Raw genomic sequence first — 21,247 nt, forward strand, 5'->3', positions numbered from 1 at the left:
AGTAAGCTTAATGGTTTATTACTGCTGAAAACTAAAGCACTCTACGCTGACTTTCAGGCTCGGCCTGAGGAGCCGGTGCTCTGCACTGCCCCACTGACTCATTATGCCTGATCGTTTCCCCGATGTAGTTTGAGGCCGGGTGATCACAGCAGGCTAAAGGCACTACGTGAGTCTATCCATCTGTATTTAGCCTGCCAGGCCGCCTCAGTGTGTGCCGCTGACATGCCACACTTAGCAGTGCAACCATTGTATCTGCACTGGCCTGAAACAGGGAAATTACTCAGCCCATTACAGCAATGAGCGGCACACTGGTTTCCAGCACTTAGTATGGCAATGAGGCAGCACGGTAGCAGACATCACACACAAAGATGAACACATGTAAAGACACACACTGGTGTGCCTGGATGCACGCACACACACACACACAAGGAGGGGATCTCTGCATCTGACAGCCGGTTACCACTCTCAGTCTTCTGAGAAAATGGATGATGAACCTATAATAAGGGCCTGTCACAGGGAGATGGACAGATACATGTGCACAGTTTACACACACACACACACACGCACATGCAGGCACGCACACGCACAGTTTCCTGTTTAATTTCATATCCCTCTGAGCATAGGGAGTTTTGTTCTGTGACCCATCAGAATTCAGCATCCTCTCTCTCTTTTAGCTGCCTGCTTTTTGATTTAAAGCAGAAGAGATGTGATCTGACTCTGATGAATGTTGAACTCTTTCTCACGCTTCAGTCTGAATGAATGGATGTGTGTGTAATACTTAATATTCCTCCAATTAACAAAGGTCTCTTTTGGCATGGTCTCGTTTTGATTGAAATAGACAGACACACATACAGCAGTTCTGAATCCTATAGGACGTCTCGGGCTCACTCAAAACAAAGACCGCTTGGTGCTTTCATGCATAACCTAAAGAGTTTAATAGCAGGTTTGGTGGCAGAAGACACCAAAGAGTGTGTGTGTGTGTGTGTGTGTGTGTGTGTGTGTGTGTGTGTGTGTGTGTGTGTGTGTGTGTGTGTGTGATTGCGTCTCAGACGAGTGGAGCTTTGATAATATATTCATGCCTCCCAATGACAAATGGCACCCACCAGGAGGTGGTTTACCATTTAAATGAGGAGCAGGAGAAAACACTGAGCCCAACACACAGCAGAGTGGATACACAGGGACAGGCGAGAGAAGCCCCGCACGCACCAGGACAAAGACTTTTAAAAAAAACAAGATAAACACAGAATCCAGTCAGTGAACTCAAATCCACTTTACACACAAACACACAGATCCTGAATACAGAAAGACTAAAATGAAGAAAGGAGAGGGGGGGTGGATGAAGATGAGGGAACAGCTGGCTTCCCTGTGGGGAATCAGAGAACTGAAGAGAATTTGTTGGTGTGTAAAACCAGCAGCAACTGATGAGAGTTTATATAAACAGCCTGTCAAGCCCTCTGCTCAAGTTGGAACTACAGCCACCCCTCGATTCACTGCCAGGTGCAGCTGGCTGGGCCAAACTGGTGTCTTTTCATTCATCAACTCAGAAACAGAAACACATCATGTGAGGAGAGAGACATTACTTGGCAATACTGCCCCATTAAGCGATCCAAATGACAGACTCGTTGCAGAAAATTCTCGAGCTGAGATGACCCCTGACCTTGACATCAGCATCAGTGTTACTTCACTACCTTGTGAAATCCCCTAATGCCCGCTGTTTATTTTTTGCCTCGCTTTACTTTGGTGTTATTTCTGTCGACCATCTTCACTTCTCTTCCTTGATCCTTTCGATCCCTGTGGTGTAGGAGCACAGAGCCACACACATCTGCTGCTGCTGCAGGGCTGCTCCAGCTGACCTGCTCTCATGTTGTTAAAGGTGTGTGGTGGCATCTAGAACAAGGTGGAAGCAGATATCCCTCACCTCCTACAGGAGCACTTATGAAGGTCTTCAGAATGAATTGCCTGTCTTACACAGCCCTCTTAGGAAAGGCCCCACCTGTGACCATCTTCGATCACAGCTGTCTTTGACCTCTCTAAAACCAAGGATTCATGCTAGTTTTCTTTTTGTTGAGCTAAATAATTAACAGGTCCCCCATTTCATAAAAGTAATTCTCAAACAGAGCACAAGCAAGCATTTCATCCTCCAACTGGTGCATTTTCCTGTTCCTGCTCTCTGGGCTTCCACGTCATTTCACCCGCTAACCTCACACTCCAGGATGGCATCATCTCATTATCACCGGTGTATATCCCCCCGCTTCCTTCGTCACCCGTCGCCAAAGTGTTGCCTCAGCTGCTGTGGTAGCACTTGTTCAGGCCAGTTAGGATTAATTATAATGAATTAGTTTATATTCTGAGGTTGTAGGATTTATTTTTGTTCCATTCGATTTTCAAGATATTCAGGTGACCCAGCGTGCACAATATCAGGATCCTCACCCACAACCCAGTCTCATGTCAAAACGTGAAAAGGCTCCGTTTGTCCACAGTGCAAAATGTATCAGTTCTACGATGAAGGCCTAAAAACTGTGAAATGTGTACGTTTTTTTCCCCTGTTCTTTTCTATTGGAACGCTGGTAGGTCATGTGACTCTTTCATGCGGGCCTCTTAAAACAAAAAACATGGCGGCCGCTCCTGTCATTTTCGGAGGAAAGTGCCTTATTCCAAGAGAGTTTTCATTTAATAAAGCATTCTGATGACATTTCTAGCGAGAAATATCCATTTTGTTTTCATAATAATCGCTCAGTTCTTGTGTATAATCTTTGGTTTGTTCGTTATTACGATGAATCTTTCACCTCTGGAAGAGAGTCGTTACAGTGTCACGTTTCTGCTGTTGCTATGTTGGTTGCTAAGGACGCCATTACGGACGAGCGTCATTTCAAGATAGGTTTGATTTTAAAAAAGCATTTTAAGGACATTTCTGGCGTGAAATATACATTTTATTTCCATAATATTCGCTGTTCAATAAAAATAATATGAAATGGATTTTAGTGCCCCAGGAATTACAAACATCCGCTTCCGGGGAAGTCGGCCCCCCCGTTCTTCTGTGAGAAAATCCGGAAGTTATCGCTCACTCCAAGGGAAAAAAAACAAATATTTTTATTACTTTATCTTTTGATTAATAAGACAATCTACATATTAGTTTAATTTCTCGATGTTTATTCTACCTACAAAGTCCATTTGTAACCATTATAGATCTAATAATCAGTATTAAGAATATAAACAATGATTCAAACGAATGGCGCGGTCTGCTGACGTCACATCCGTCACAGAGGCTAACTCATGCACTCAGAGGTGGCCTTTTAGTTCTATCATTTCAAGCTGTATTTACAGATTTATTATTGAGTGGAACAAACCACACTGATGTCTGGGTTAATCAAGGATATCATTAAAGAAATCCAAACTATTTGGCAAGTTAAATTTATCCTAACTGTTCTTCATATATTGTGCTGGTAATGTCATGTAATTTCTTTTCAAATGTAACTTTTTTCATTCTGATATGTGTATTTTTACTGCTCCAACAAAGCTGTTCCTCTTCTGGGGTAACTCAATCATTCAGGCAATCACTAACTGAGTGTCTCTGATGCTGTACAGTAGGTATTGCAGTACAACACCTTGATCCTTCCTTTTCAAATGTTTTTATTGTGTTTCTCTTATCAGGTGTTCAAAATGATTACAATAAAAATAAATAATTGATATTAAGCTGTGTTTCAAACAATAATAAGTGATCAGGAAATGAGGCCTGATGACTGAAATAGCAGCTTTGTGCTGTTCAGTGACTCCTGCTATAAAAAGGAGTCAAGGCGGTCTTAAAGATGTGAAAATGTTCCAAAGATCCTTCTTCATGTTTGTCGTGGAACAAGATTGGTTTCAGGCCTTTTTTCAAAGGAGCTCCAAAAGGCTCACTTAACCCTTTGAGGCCTGGCTGAGACATGAGGCCTGTTGACCTTTGACCCTGTTGCTCTTTGGCTCTCATTTGGCCTCTACAGTAGATACAGACCTGAAACTTGAACTGTGAGGCCTCTCAAATTTATAAAATCATAATCTGGTGGAATAATTCTATAACCCCCTCCCAAACAGGAAGTAGCTTCAGGAAGGAGGTGGGGCTTCAAAATTTTATATATTGGTTCCTGGCAGAGGTGTGAACTCCTCCCAGAAATCTCACCTCATTTGGAGCAACTTTGACCAAGTTATGATGCTCAATTGATAGACTTTACTGGACTTTGCCACGCCCTTTACGGACAGCAGAAAGGACTTAGGGGGGGTCAAACCACCACAGATGCAATCCTTATGGAGGACAGAACAACATATTAAAATTTCAACTTCCTGGGTTCAAAGAGAAAAAAACTATCCCCTTTTGAAACTGGGCAAAATCAGGGTCTGTGACTTCTGCATTCCGAGAGCCTTTTGGAGCAGAATTGAGGATCAAATCTGGGTTCTGGTGTTTCTACTTGGGCTACATACACCAAACTTTACACACTTTGGCGTCCTTAGCAACCAACATAGCAACAGCAGAAACGTGACACTGTAACGACTCTCTTCCGAGAGGTGAAAGATTCATCGTAATAACGAACAAACCAAAGATTATACACAAGAACTGAGCGATTATTATGAAAACAAAATGGATATTTCTCGCTAGAAATGTCATCAGAATGCTTTATTAAATGAAAACTCTCTTGGAATAAGGCACTTTCCTCCGAAAATGACAAGAGCGGTCGCCATGTTTTTTGTTTTAAGAGGCCCGCATGAGAGAGTCACATGACCTACCAGCGCTCCAATAGAAAAGAACAGGGGAAAAAAACGTACACATTTCACAGTTTTTAGGCCTTCATCGTAGAACTGATACGTTTTGCACTGTGGACAAATGGAGCCTTTTCACGTTTTGACATGAGACTGGGTTGTCACCCACCACAATGGAACATTACCACTTGTATTTACCCCGCAATGAGTTCTGAGAATGTTTCCCCTGCTGCCTGCTAATCTCCAGACACAAACCAGCCAACAAACTCTGCTTTGTCCCGCTGGCAGCCATCACTTCCTGCTTCATTCATCTGTCACAACCACAAATATAGAATAAACCACTTTTCTCTCATTTTTTTCCAGTATTGTTGTTCTCTTTTTCTGTGCCACCTAGTTGTTTGTAGCTGAAAATCGAAGATGCGAAAGTGTTTTTGTTTGTTGATTCTGTGCTACTGTAGAAACATGTGTGCAACATGGAGTGTTTGACCTTCTCCTCATATGTGACTCATTCATACAAAACGATTCATTTCAAGAAGACACACCCATTGAAAACATTGTTCTATTCTATTCCATTTCTGCTAAAAGATCCCCCAAACACACGAAGGGTTTTATAGCAGGAGTCAATCTGATGTGAACCATACAAAACATTTGTCGATAGTATCCCCATTCTAAGCCAGCAGAAAAGGGTTGAATTTGCTACCTTGTCCCTGGGACTGGCCCACGCCAAAACAATCCTAAGAAACACTTTAAAGAAAAGCACAACGCATAAGGTAAGAGACAGTTTTCCTATTTGAGTTATTACTAGAAGTATATTCTCCAAGAAATACAAATCTTATTTCATAGAAGAATATTTCTACGTCATACTGATGCTATTTAAAACTTCTTCCCCTTCTTATCTGTCCTGCACATGCCTTTCATTCTCAGGTGTTTTAATTCTCACTTCGTCTTTAACCTTTTCATTTGAGGCGGCTTTATTTTCATTCTTTTTACAGGTAAAGATGAAGATATGGAGGTCAATCGATATCCTGTCTAGTCTGCATAGGAGGGTTGTCATACAATCATCGGGCAGATCATAGTGGAGAAAGCGAAGATTTGTTCTGTCAATGACTTGGTGTGCAAAAGAGGCAGGGAGAGAGGGGTGGACACGTCTGTATTCTGCTCACGTTTGCTGGGTGCGCACACACTCTGACAAGCATCAGCACAGGAGTTTGTTAAAGGTCCAGGTGCAGGTTTTTATGACGGGTTTTCCCCTGCTTGTGATTGTAATTTCTTGCTGAACAGCACAGACACCTTATCCTCCTCCCTATTCCACCCCATCTGAATGGTACAGCTCAGCTAAAGGCATTGCAATGTTAAGAGCTAAAAAATAACTATGTGAGCGTCCCCACTGATGAATCATCATGTTACGTTTGCGGTGACGCCGAGCATGTGCTGCGCGCTGCAGCTGTGTCGCTGGCAGCTCAGGAAAATTGATATTGATGATTTCTGTTGCTGTACATTGCACAGTAAAATAACAAGAAAATTAGGAGGATGTACTAATAATTGATAAGAATCAAACAAGAGTTGTCATTTTTTGAAAATAAATATAATTGAGTCTACATCAGTTTCATAACCCAGCGATGGTCAAGGGAGTCTCAGTAAGGACAAAACAAGGATCACAGTTTAAGTAAAGTAATACTTCATGTGTGATTTTAAGTTTATATTGCGATGTATAAATATTTAATAGGTTTAAACACTGTGCCATCAAAGTTGACTATTTAAAACATGTTTCCTTTCATACACAGAGGGGCTGCGCATTGTGTGTCATGTTTGTGTGATGTCAATATCTAGATATCTGTTTTTTTTTTCTTTTTTTAAATCAATGCTACTTTTATTACGGGTTTTTTCCCCAAATGTTTATAACTGAAACATGCTTGTGCTCTGATACTCTCTGATACTCTGTTTAACTCGCTAGCTATATGTACTGTATATATATATATGTGTGTATGTATATATACTGTATACTGTTTGTCCCTCTTGCACCACCATGAAGTTGAGATTCTTGGCATTCACAAAATATCTCCATAACTGTGAAGTGGATTGCTATTAAATTTGTACTCACGATAAAACTACCCTCCTTATGATGTAGACTAAACTGCCTTGTTTATGAAAAAAGGCTGCAAAACTTCTTTTTATCAGCACATTCTATGCCAATTTGTGTACTAATCATAATTTGCTGAGCTTTCAGGCTGTTGTGTACATGAATGTGTTCGGAATATATAGCCAGTTTTTTGGGTAACGTCATGCCAGAGATGCATGCGTCCAAGAGGGCAGAAAGCAGCACTTATGATGACTTTTTGAAAAGTTCTGTATTTTGAAGCTGATCACATGCCTTTGCTAAGAACAGGATATAATAAAATAAATAGTGCCCAGGACAAAACCTGGAGCTCACGACTTCCTTCATGGGTTCCTGGCACTGATGGAGGCTGTGGCTCTACTGCTCAGTCCGCTGAACGAATAGGAGCCCCTTGGCACAGCCTGAGTGGACAGACTGTCGCACAAAACTGCAATAAAATTATTGATTTGTGAAGGAAGTCTAGACCGAATGTTTTGGAGTGAAATTGTCAGCAAAGATGTCAGGGGAACTGTTCCTGTTGTGCTCACAATGACGACGACTTTTGTGTGAACCGCTGTTTTTATCACAGAACCCTTAGAAAAGGAAAGTATTATTTTGATCTTTGGCCTGCAGCTCATGATGTTAAAATATTTGAAAATACTAATTAGTTGTCTTGTTCTATTTCTTTCCCTCTGTGTGATGAACAATGAAACAAAAGCTACTTCTGTAAAGTATCCATGTTCTGATTGTCAGGTTAAAAATTGACACCAGTAGTTTCACGTTAAGGCCTAAACCCCCCACTCTAACACTCAGGTACACCGAGTTTTTCTGCTCCAAATGGCATGCAGTCCCGGGTCAAATGACCCTGACACGGGCATTTATCGGCAAGGCTCTGACTGGCACTGATCATATACAAAACCCGGTTAACTATGGAAATTTTCAACTGGCTTCTGGCTCTTCCAGTCTCTAGTCAGAGTTTGGCTCTCAGCAACATACATGGCAGAATGAAAGTTTGTAATCTCTGCATCTGTTTTCAACACTCAGGTGTTGCTTTGACACCAGTCACTTCTCTTTGGTGTGGTGTGTGCTTACACCAGTGACAAAAACATAAAGGTAACTTCTCCTTGAAAAAGGAACAAGATCTATCGCCTTTCAATGGCAGGTTTACTGTCTTAATGGTCTGAAAAAAACGCATGTGTTTGCAGTGGAAACGGAGTCGAAATGACCATCAACAACACAGGTTAAAGTGCAGAGGGACAAGAAGTTCAAAAAAATGAGGTAGGCAGAGATGATTATAGACAGATACACTTCATGAATGTTGTCTAAATATTCTCTAAACCCAGGCAACAACACAATTCAGGATTCATCTTGAAAATGTGTATCTTGAAAACTTCTCAATAGTATCTCCTTGGTCTTCCTCCTCTTCTGGTTCCATTCCTACTCTTCCTCCCAGCCCTGTCTGCTCTTAATCTTGGCCCCCTATTTCATGCTCAAACTCTTCCTCACTCACTCTACCACATCTATATCTATTTCCTGATATCTACTTTTATATCCCTCCTTTTCTCTTCCTTTGACCCTTCTACCCTCTCCACCTTCTCCTCGTGCCCCATCATTACTCTTCCTTCAATGCTTTCTAAGGCTAGTGCTATTCTGCTACCTGCCACTAATAGAATATCTCAGTCCCTCTAATGGATCTGTCAGAGACTTCCTGAGCACAGGGAAACCAGGCTGATTGATAAGGAGAAGGAGGGAGACAGAGAGAGACAGGCAGAAAGAAAGTAACAGAAAAGGGAGAGAGAGCCTTTCATCAGAGCCTCTCGGAGCAGCAGCTCCTCCAGCCAGTGACCATATGGTCTGTGAAAGCAGAGACACTTTTGGCCGTCCCATTGTCACATGGTGATGACAGTTTCACTGCAGCCAGGTGACAGGGTTGAGCCCTTGCCAAGACAAATACTGTACTTAAACACAGAGACAGGGTTCCTTTCAACATTGTTGCGATGATTCTGCAGCAGTCTTGTTGAAATCCAGGGGAGAAAAATTGTTGGGAATGTGTGGTAACATGTTGGTGAGGCAAGAAGTAGTAACTTGTTAAGTTAAATCAGAAATACTTTGAAGATATTTAATCGTTACTATAACCGCCCCTGCATCTCTCTTTGTGCATCCCCCACCCACAACAGTGTTTTCCCTTCAGGCTGCCACGGGAGGCAAATTCTGGTCTAAGCAATCATTTTCATATGGAGTTTCAACTCACCATTGTCTGTGGCAATGAAGACGGCTGTGTATTTATTGTCATGGACATAAGGAGACTCGCGGTCCAGAGGGGCGGAGGTGTTGACAGTCCCTCGTACTGGGTTCACACTCAGCCAGCCAGCGAGGTCTCGCAGAACAGCATATCTGGGAGAGGGAGCAAAAAGTTTGAATCATGTAGGGACCATCACATCTGCTGCAGACTGGATCTTGCAGAAGAGAACATCAAAACAATAAAACAACAACATATAGAAAACAGTTTACTTTAGCGACTATGCCTCTCATAGACAAACATCTCTGCTGACAAAACGTCTGAAACCTTCCCAAAAAACAAAAGCTTTTTCTCCAGCTGAAAAACACTTCTAACAAAAATATGGGGAGTTTAATGTCCATCATGATCCGTGTTAATCTGATCAACACGAGCAGGACATTCTTACTCATTCCCATCCAGCATATATAATCTACTAATTCAGTTCATATGTGGGATATAGAAGACACAAAAAATGTGATGAGCTCATTGGCTCTAGTGTTTAAGAGACAAGAACATGCTGTGGAAATGGGGTCACAGTCTCCATCATTGGGCGAGCTCCACCCATAGGCGACTAGAGCAGCTCCAGGCGCAGCGGCAGTCCCTGCTGCGCTGAGGTTTGAGAATGATGGAGGATCTATCCATCATGCCTTGAGAGTGAGCTGAGGAGTCGTCCGTGACCCTGCTAATGGCCACTCATCTGCCCTCTGATGGCTGGTAGATGGTGATTGGACGGGACTTCAGTCTGTATTTATACTTGGGTCCTTCAGTCCCACATGGCACACAGGCCATTGATGCCGTCATCTCTCCATCTATTTCTGTCTTGGGTTAACATTCCTAAAATGTTCCCATTGTGTTTCTACTTCTTTATTCCAGCCTTTGTGTCTTGTTTCTAATAGTTTTTAGGGCACCAACTCTTTCTTTTGCTTAGCCTTGTGCTGTTGTTTGCAGGTAAAAATATGGCCTATTTAATGTGTCGTTACTCCCTTTTTCCATTCGCTAGTAGTTCATTGCACGCTTCAGGCTTGTTAATGATGACCAGTTTTGGATAATTCTCTTTATTATCCCAATGTCTGAGCCATTCAGAAGGACTGAACTGACATTTGAGCTGAATATCCTCAGTTTTGTCCTGTTTGTGAACTCTCTTGCATGTTAATACTACTTTATTTATTCTGACCTTTATGTCCTTGTGATTTTTCCACTGACACTTAAATTACCTCCCTGTTAGACAAAAGATGTCATGGCTTCCAAATTGTTATATATTGTAATTGGCCTCATGCTGACAGTCAACCTTCGCAATATTTGTCTTTGCAAATCTTGGTCTCAGTTGGAGCTTAATAACACGAGCTGTCAGTAACACTTGCTTTTCTTAGTGACCAGCACTGGAAAAGAGAGTGATATCGTCCACAAAATCAAGATCAAGTTGCTGTTCCAAGTACCACACACTGGGTTTACCTGCACAGTTGCAGCAATGCTGTCATTATATACGTACATACACACACATACACACACACAGACACACACACATATATATTGGACCACTGCTGTTATCATGAACTGTTATCTGTAATACACGCACAGGGAATAATTGATGTTTTCATTGCCTCCAGAACATTAGTTGACAATAAGCTCCCTTCCAGCTTTTGGGTCACAGGCCAAACAACAAGCGGAGTTTCCGCAGAACTGCAGGACTTATTCAAAAGCTGTTTATCAAAGATGAAACTACAACTTCTTAATCTGAGACAATATCCAGACTGTCTCTGCGTCTGTCCAGAGATGTGTTGTTTTCGCCGTAGTTTCGCCTGCCACAATGACAATGATGGGCTGTAACCTCAAAGACACTTTTTTGGTAGGACTCACCAACAGCATTGGCTCTGCTGAACATTTAGACTCATCCATCTCATTAAGTGTTAAACAACAAGTCGCTGTTACAGATATGCTCCATACATCAGGTTTCCTTAAAGGAGCCATGACAGCCTCCAAGTATTGCTTCAAACTTAAACTCCCATTTGACTCTAAAATGTCTCCCTCAGTGTATGATCTTGATCACAGTGTTTAAACAGACACTTATTGGTTCAAGCTTTGTTTAATCACTGCAGTCCAAACTGATAGAGATTTCCACACACTTCAATCTTTGTAATACTTCACTTTAATCTGAGCTTTCAGTCCATCAGACTTTCATCAGAGCAAATGTCCACAGATGAAGGTCTGACAGACTGAAAGATGAGATAAACTGTCGGCAAAGATCGAAGGCGTACCTATTAAAATGCTGATATAAAAAAAGCCAGTATATCATTGTCAGATTTAAGAAAAAACAAACAAAATAAAAGTTAAATATTAGAAATTGCAACTCCTGGAATCCCAAAGGCTCAGGGATAACCATTAAATGAGCCACTGTTCAGCTCTCTCTGCAAACATGGGGACAGTTCATTAGAGCCCTTTAAAGGGCAAATTAGAAACACATTAAAAAGCCATTAGAATATTCATATCTGTCTATGTGTTTATCTCCAAAACCAGGAAAGGTCCAAACAAATCAGTCAGCAAATGAGACAGCGCACAAACAGTGATAACACATCGTCATTTACAGTCAAATACAAATATCTCTGTGAAAGCCCTGAAGCCTTCACACTGACACACACACATACACACACCGACTAAAAAGCAACCGAAAAGTAACATCCAGAATGTGGCGTTTTTGAACTAATTCTCCAGAGGGATGTGTACACACCATTTGGTTTGGAGCAGGCGACAATATTGCATTTTCCACTGGACTGCCAGTGTTGCACATTTAGGGGCAACACTGAGCTCCTAGAGCCCAGTCTGGGTTTTGGTATGTTTGTGAGGAATGGTCTATGCTTAGGGAAGAGATTCATGGCAGAGGTGCACATACAACTCTCATTACAAATGCAGGCTCCATGCACGATGCAAACCTATGAGGAGTTTTCTATAGAGCTCAACTGAGAGGTTCCAAAATACAGAATTCCATTCATGTTCTCCATAGAAGAGTTACTTCTTTTCCATGATGTCTTGATCATCTGAAGGTGACTCATCACAAGTGAGCCGTTGTGAAATGATCATATCTACACCTGCGGAAGCTTCAGCTTCGAATGATAGCAACCTTGTTTTAAGAAGAGGAGATTCTATTGACAATCTCACAGAGAATTACTTCATGACCCATTCTCCAATAAGTACATCACCAACGTCTCTGATTGGTGGGGCACGCCCTTGAATTTGAGACTGTGTTCATCACTGTCACCCATTTGAGTTTCATTAATTTAGTCTTCATTTGAAAGGAACAGCGCACCGAGTTAGCAGAAATGCTAATTTACATCCATAGTCCCTTGGCAGGTACATAGCTATGAAAAGGACACAGGAAGACAAAACTACAAAGTACATCAGAAATGCCACAGGAAATCCAACAATGTACATGTATATCAATTTAAGGAACCATTTGTGAAGTGCATTAGCATGGACACGGGTAAGATATAGGGTCAAAGTTTGTGATGTAAAATGTGAAGTGCATAGTTTCTTGTCCAATGCGCTAATTTCATGAGCTCCAGTGGTCACACTCTAACATGAATTCCCTTTCTGATGGGAAACTTTGAGTATTTTGATATCAGTGACGAGTTTGCTCACAACGATAAAATGACCAGTTGGTCACAAAATGGATTTTAAAACAATATTTGGAAAGTTCTGTTTGCAATGCCTTATGAGGTGAGTAGCTCCTGATAATTGTGCACACAGTCTTCCTTCACCTTTTCCCCCCATGTTCATCGTATCTTTCGTGCCGATTCAAATATCTAATTGTCATCTGGTTGCTAGTTGGCTTGGTTCCGGGGGGAAATCTTCCTATGAAGAATTAGCTGAAATGTCAATAGCGAAAATTAATAGGACTTTTACCTCTGAGAGGTGAGTGGCTGTTTTTGAGTTTCATTTGATTTACATAAGCTGCTGTCCGTGTTTAGTGAAATCAAAGTATCAGTCAGCCAAATGCTTGCTATTCATGTGTTGAAAGCATGTAACTGGGTAATGGGACTGCCATTTGTCAAGAATGTCGAAACATAACACACTCTCAACACTGACATAAAAATAATAATGAAGACTAACAAAGCTTCAGTTCAGTGAGTGCTCCATAAAGCTAACAAGGCATCTTATTAAGAAATGTGTAAATAATTTAAACTGACAACTAATTTACATGTTCTCATCCCTATTGGCCCTGTGGATGTGTTGAGACACGTGAGCTTTTTGTAGCATTGGAGCACAATGCTGGTGTACATTTTGTGTGTCGCGAGCAGGTGTGTGTGGGATGAAGAGAGTGATGGAGGCCATTTGTGGTAAGAGCTAATTCAGAGAATAGATAAAAGCTGAGTAGTGAGTGCCACGAAAGGAAAGCTCTTTGCATAAATGCTGGTTATTGCTCTTGCATTGTTTTCACTTGAGCAAGACATGCGGCTGTCATCTCTGTTGAAGTAGTGGCTATACAGTGTGCTTCACACTCCTGTCTCAATGCCGATGGCTTTGCTGCATCAACTGTAGAAATTGTGACTGTTGGTGGACCTCTAATAGGGTCAAGAACACGTGCTTTCACGATGTATGTTTTTGAGTGCCTTTCAGGTTGTTTCATAGAGTGGACTGTTTATCCTGACTCAGGGTTGTGTGTGATCTCTGACTCACTGACTGTATGACACGAACACACCTGAATACTGGGGTCCAACAGTGAGGGGATCAAGTGACTGTTATGTTATGAGGGGGTTGCATCATTTTGCTGACATGGTTTAGGTCTACTTGACCCCTAAGTTCACCAACCTCATTTTGAGTGATCACTTCTATCCTAACTCTCCTCATGGGAATGGTGTTTTCATGTCAATTCAGCATGCTCAGATCAATGCATTTTGTTAAGAGAGAACATAATATGGCCCCTGATTAGGGCTGCACAATCACGAATTTGGCCTTCTGAAATTATATTAACATGATTGAATTGTATTGGTGTTTAAAACGCATGCTATGCCTGTAGAATACTCTGCTACAACATAAATCAAACGCTCCTGAAACCGCAGCATAACCAATCAATCAATGCAATGAAACTGCCAAAACACTGGTTAGCAGCAGAACGTCTTTGTCACTGTGTTTAGATTCTTTACTGGTGGCTGAAACTGAAAAAAAAAAAAAAAAACAGGATTGGAATTAGAGAAAATAAATGTTGAACAACACTTACATTTCGTGAAATAAATATAAAATTGTAAAAAACTCAAGACGGTGTGAGTTTGAGCGTGTGAATGTGCCTAGGAGGGAGTGTGGTGTTACAAAGCGGTCCAGTCAGCTTTTGTGGTCTGTGTCGAAGCCACAACACACGGTTACGTTTCCTAGGAGAGGCACATTATACTACAAGTCTGGTGTATTACATTTTAAACCAAGCTATCCCTGAAGAAATAGTCAGGGGACGCTGCAAACTAACAGTTACTGCAACACGATGCTGTGTGAATGAATAACCTTGCAGCTTCAGTGTCTTCATATAAGAGGTGTGAGTGTCACTGACAGGCTCATATGTCACTTCAATAAAACTCCACGAACATTGATCATTTTCAGGCAAGTGAATGTTGTGCCCTTTGGCCCATCTCATTTGCACCCCTGACATGTGAAATTCAATTCAAACTTTTTTTTTTTTTTTTTAAACTTTCACTTACATCAGTGCTAAGACACAGTGAAGCTGTTTCGGGCATCTGAGATGGAAAAACATCTTTCTCCTCCCTGCCTGAAAACTCCTGCCAATTGCAGCTGGAAAAAGGCATGATGAGAAATGAAAACAGTAAACTAAATACTGCTAAAATGCTTCATCGGGCTAAGGGGAATGGCTGAGCATTGTCTGTGGCTCCATCACTAAATTTAGCCTCTGGCATGTGATGAGCTATGTCCTGATTCACATACTGCACTACTGAAAGGCTGCATGCAAAGACTGAAAGTGTCACAGCGATCTGGCAATGCCATCCCACTGATTCGTTGAGCGAATCCTTAGTGACCAGAGTTTCATTGTGCTAGTGATGATTAGATTTTTCAGTCATGAAAAGAAAATGGAATCTGGAGGACTGAAAGATGCACAGTATGTACAGTAAATATAAGTATTAGGTTCAATGGTATAATTGAGAAAAATCAATGGTGAAAGAGGTTGTGAAGGTTGCTGAATGACGGGAACAGTACTTTGTGGTGTAAGGCTTAGTGTGCGTGCAGCTAGTGAAGCACATAGGAAGTGCTCCATTGATCAGACTGCCATTTACCAACACTCGGCATTCGCCCAATTCATTCATCTCGCTCGTAAACCTTAGTCTGGTTTTCCGCTGTGTTTCCGGGGGGTGATGGATATTCATACACTCCCTTCTCACTCCAAATGTGTTTCATAAATTTTTTTTTACAAAAAAAACTAAATGAATCAAAAATCTGTGACGGGTACATTGGTTTGGGACAGTGGGGTAGTGTTTTTTTTTATGATCTTTGCTCCCTGCAGGAAATGTGAAGTCACATACCCCAAAATACTCCTGTTCTTATGCATTTATAGAACTGTTTTGCATATAATAATAATTTCAGACACCACAATCTGTTGGATTGAAGCAAATGAGTCAAATCAATTTTAATTCTCCAGCCAAATACTCACAGGAACACTCCATTTACATTGATTCATCCAAAATATCATTAATATTTGATATAAGTTTTGACCAGGAGAAGGATTTTCAAATATTTCCATTCAAATAGGCATTGACTTTGGTAAAGTTGTAAATAAAATAAATACAATTTAGCGTTTGAAATGTGTATCCTCCCTGTGTAAAGAACTCTTGTCACTATTCATGGGCAATGATGTACAAATATAAATCAGGCAGTAAAAATCTCATAACCTCGCCTCTATATGATGAACGGGCAGTAGCCTACAGCTTTGATGTCTTTTCCCTGACCTGACTTTTTAGAACAACTGCAGCATGTCAGAAATCTCATGAGCTGAAAAGTTTGTTTAAACTTTTATAAAACACTAAAGTTGTTCTTTCTGTAACCAACCATAGTCGAGCGATTTCCTGCTCAACTATCAAATTGAAGAAGACCTCACTAATGAGTTGGACACAGCCCACCACAAACATGGCTGGATGGAACTGGGCACAATTTGACAGAAGCCGGTTTCCCATTGGGTTGAATTATAACATGTTCTGGGGTTGCAGGAAGTTTTTCCCTCCGTCGCTCAAGGGTACATGTTCCGATCTAATCTACATATTTAATGGAGGAACCTTTTTCTCTCTCTCATGTTTCCAAGCTGCCCTGCATCAACTTTCTGAGCCTACGTGTTACTGTAAAGTGACCACTAACTGCTGCTGACTGTCACAGCCAAGACTGAACAATCTTATAGCCTCTGAGACCAACAGAGGCAAGTTTGACAGCAAAAGATCAAATACAGAGGTGGTTTATTGGTTCCTGACAGTCAGATAACACTGCTTGATGTAATTAGATGTTGTAAGACAGCTAGCTTGTTAGCTGTGCAGCTAATGTTAATCAGATCCTTTAGCTGACTCAGCTCAGGGTGGCAGGAGCCAGACCCGGGAAGACAACCACCTTGATAGGGGTAAACAGTGAGAGTGACTGCTAGTTATGCTGGACTCCTGTTAGGCTGATTAAAATGCCCTCCTGTCAGGAGAAAAATAGCAGCGCACAATCTGACAAGAGCAAGAGTCAGACTTGACAGGCGCAACAGGAGATTCCCAGTTGTTTTGACAAGGAAGGTAAAGCATAAACTGCTCCCAGTATGTGACCAACCACTCCCAGTATGTGACCAACTGCTCCCAGTGTGTTAAACTTGGACACCACACATCCACTAGCTTCACACTGAACACTGGAGCTCCTCAAGGCTGCGTGCTGAGTCCGCTCCCGTATGCTCACTGTACTCACGACTGCACACCTGTCCACTCATCAAACACCATCATAAAATGTGCTGATGAGACTACTGCTGTTGGGCTCATCTCCTGGGGGGCGAATCAGCATACAGGGATGAGATACAGAGACTCATCGTGGTATTTGGTGAACAACCTGGTCTTAAATACCACCAAGACCAATGAATTAATACTGGACTACAGGAAGAAGTGGGACACAAAACCAGCCTCACTCTACATAAATAGGCAATGTGTGGAACAAGTGCAGTCCTTCAAACTCCTCAGTGTCCATCTCTCTGAAAACCTCAGCCAGCACCTCTGCCATGGTGAAGAAAGCTCATCAGAGACTCCACTTTTTGAGAGTTCTCAGGAGAAAGAACACGGAGAAGAGGCTGCTGACTTCCTTCTGCCAGGCCGCCATTGAGTCCATCCTGACCTACGGCATCACATTGTGGTATGCAGGCTGCTTAGCGGATAAAAAAAAAATCACTGGAGAGGGTGGTGAAAGCAGCAGAGAAAATCATCAGCTGCCCGCTGCCACCACTGGAGGACATCGCCACTGCACGCTACCTCAGTAGATGTAAAAACGTAATCAAGGACCACTCCCTCCCTGGACATCACCTAGTCAAACTGCTGACCTTTGATAGACACTACAGATCACAAAACACACACACATGCAGATTCAGAGAGACAGTTCCTTTCCCAAAGCCATTCGTGCTCTTAACACCAGCTGTTAATGCCTATTATTGTTGTTTTATTGTCCTGTGTTTTCGTTGTCTGTTTCTGTTGTGTTTTCAAATTTCGTTATGTCAGATTTCGTTGTTTGCCTGACTTGCAATGACAATAAAGATATTGAATTTAATCGAGTAATGATTCAAATTTTATACAAACACTTGGTTGGCAGTTCAAGTGTATTGTATACCTCCCTGCAGTTTGTCTGACTTTGTTGTCTGTCCTCACCCTCTGGTGGCTTGTACTTTATCCTGCTGTCTTTATCTCTTAGTCACTTCTTTTTCTCTCGTCTGCCCACAAGATCATCCAGTGACTGGGGTCTAACTTACTGAGAGGAGACGGCACAGAGCCAATGCTAACTGTCTGTTTCATTCCAAGAGATGCTGACTGTGTGAGCAATAGATATGAGAACATCTTTCAGGACAATGCAAGCTAAAAGTACACAGGTTGTGCTGACGTGTCTGGCCATAGCAACTGTGCGTTTCATCTATATTCACAAAGCGAGAGGGTGGTAGTGAGGGCGGCGGTAGAGCAGGGAGAGCAAGATACGGAGAGAGATCCAGAATGGAGATAAGACAGGAAGGCATGATTATGGGAATGAGGGTGTCATGAAAACGGATTCTCACCACTCTCCATCTTCCATATCCTCTCATGTTGACTTCTGTGGTTGGTGTCGCTGAGGGGATGCTACGCACCTTTAGCAGGTCCAGTTTTTTGATGTACCACAGCACTTCATTCCACAACTGACCCTTTACCCCCAATTATGTGAAAATCAATTTTTCGAAGAAGAGCGGGCTGACATTTGAACTGTCTTGTATTTAAATGGGTCCAAAGCTCCTGGCAGAGATCATGCCGCCAGGGTACTAAAGGCTAAAAAATTGCCAGAGGAATAAAGTAATCATATACACAGCTCACAGAGGCATCCATGACCACTTATCTGGATAAAAAGGCTCACTAACCTGTGCTTGTCTACTGTACATACCTCTAAGCTTTTGTCCAACATTCCAAGTTTATATGAGAGACAAACTTTTACTTTCAGCAAATCCAAAAATCCCTCTTGGAAGGGTCACAATATCTGATTGTTACAGACCTTCTCTGTACTTCTCACTTTTGCCTATTTTGAAACAGCAAATCCTGAGCAAAAGAAACGACATTTATATACTAACATTTCTTTGTGCTGCATACATTTTGAGGGAAATTTAATTGCTTCCTGGATTATGTTCAGTGGTGTTTATCCCAGTGAAGGAAGTGATACATTCTGCTGATGGCGATGCAGGGTTGGCATACTAAGTACACGACTTTGATCCCTCAGACTGGGTATCGTTTCCTAAAGAGTGGATAGTATAAGAGAGAAAAATAAATAAGTGGATGTCTAGCAATTACTTCTGCATGAGCATTCTGCAGCACATGTATTTACTCAGAGGCTTTCCTCTCTTTGCTGATGAAATACATAATTCAGGTGGCATTAAATTTCCATCAAAACATACCTGCAGTCACTCTCCTGTGCTCATTAAACATAAATAACTACACTTCCAATCCTCAAAGGTGTTAAGAGCCTGGGAGTGATGCCGTAGTGCCTGGTTCGATCTCTAACAACAATGAAATAATTGACAGACCTGACCTGAATTTTTACTACGGGCGGATGTGTGTATGACCAAAGAACTAGAACTGGTAGTGGACTGAGATTCAACTATGCTTCCAACTAGAAATGGGAACGCTACATAGTTATTATTCAAGAGAATCAAACAGAAACCAGCGTGAACATTTCGAGGACGGACAGTGGTGAGATCACATCTGGAGGAGGGCTGGGCCATATGTGATGAGAACTGTGCCATCATTTCAAAAACTGAAAATCCCCATAAATCAAATGTGAAAGTCTGTAAAAAAAGATTTTGCAAAATTTTGAAATTTGTTGGCGTCTCGAATAAAGCGAAGAAAATGAAAAAAAAAATCTCTGCAATCATGTTTGTAGTTAAGTTTTCTTTGTTCACATCTGCAGCACTGCATCCAAAAAAAAAAATCTCTGAAAATGTGCACCACCAAAACTTTGTTCAAACCTTCAAAGCACTTTTCAGTTATAATTTAAAGAGAGAGTGTAAAACCATCAGAATCTTTTACTGTCACTTCTACATTAGAGCATGACGGTCATCCCATACACACTATGCTATTAATGTTAATACAAAATGCCACAGAAAGAGCACCAAACATCTTGGGAAGTTTGGTTTGCCAGGGACATACCAAGCAGCTAACCAAATCTGGACTGTGTTCCAATTTATGGTTGTGGAAAAGTGGTGCTGCACCACTGACTCTTGTTAAAAGTCAAACTAACTTTTATGATAAACCAGACAAATCAACAATATCAGGACAGAATTCCCTGAAATGGAAATGTCACTGACCTAATTACTGGCACAGCAAAGATTTATATATATATATATATATATATATATATATATATATATATATATATATATATATATATATATATATATATATATATACACAGTGTGTTTCTGTAAAATATTAGCTATATACCCATGTATGCATTTGTGATTGTGAAGTACTGTTGAATTGTGTATGTTTATTTTGCATGTCGAGCGAGGAAGTGAGGACTGATCACAAGTGGTCAATCATGGTGAATATTGAGGCAGATTTTAATGCCAAATGTTAAATTCACATAGCTGTCCACTTGTCAAAGGGCCAGAGTGGTGGAAAACAGCTTTATCTACGCAGTGTGGTTTGGCAACTTGTCAACTGAGGATGGAGACTGTTTGACTGAGTGGTGAATACTGTAGGTGCTAATCCAAATGTATGGGATGGGATCTCTGCCACAGAAATCTAAAAAGCTAGAACTCAAAAGAAGAGCCTCGAAGTTTTAAAGAACCCTTCTCTCTCTCTCTTAACTGGTTGACAAATAAGCTTGGCTTCTCACCTCTGTCTTTCCTCTTCAAAATTTGAATAATTGTTCTGTGCATGATACCAAATGGAACATCCTAGAACAATAAATCAAATGCACCCTTTCACAAGTGCCTTTTAGGAAGTAAAGCAAGATGTGAACAGTTAAATACCCCCCGATCCTCATGTGACACAGAGCTTCCCTGAGCTGCTTTCTGTGTTTTTGGAATACAACCGAATATCTTGAAAAATCCCAATTCATTCTGCTACACAGTTGACTTGGGAGATTTTGTGACAAACACACGACACTGGATATCAGTCAGCTGCACCGAGTTAGCCAAAGTTAACTAACAGCCATGTTGTTAAGAAAGGCAGCTGGGCTCCTTCAAGCAGAGATCAGAACACAATGAGAACAGCTCAGAAGGAATTCAGAACAACTTAGAGCCAGTAGATAAGGAGACCACGTTTGGTTCAAGATGAAAAAACGTTAACGATGTATTTTCTTGCTAAAACTGCGACCTTAGCAGGTTTTGAATGTGGGTTTTGAGAGGAAGCTCCTATTCCCACTTAACAGTACTGCATACTAGGGCGGCGTGGCTCAGAGGTAGAGCGGCCGTCCAG

General features: G+C 41.4%; 1 protein-coding gene across 1 annotated transcript in view; it reads right to left on the minus strand.

Annotated features, from left to right (window-relative positions):
- Positions 1–21,247, minus strand: part of cdh13 (cadherin 13, H-cadherin (heart)) — a 467,163-nt gene that overhangs the window by 37,568 nt on the left and 408,348 nt on the right. Inside the window, exon 11 of the mRNA XM_086208214.1 lies at positions 9,078–9,220. Coding sequence (XP_086064340.1) covers positions 9,078–9,220 — 143 coding nt within the window. The remainder of the gene's footprint in view (positions 1–9,077; positions 9,221–21,247) is intronic.

This window comes from Aulostomus chinensis, chromosome 7 (assembly GCF_037954235.1).
Source record: "Aulostomus chinensis isolate RoL2024-O1b breed Wild chromosome 7, RoL_Achi_v1.0, whole genome shotgun sequence".
In the NCBI taxonomy this organism is placed as follows: domain Eukaryota; kingdom Metazoa; phylum Chordata; class Actinopteri; order Syngnathiformes; family Aulostomidae; genus Aulostomus; species Aulostomus chinensis.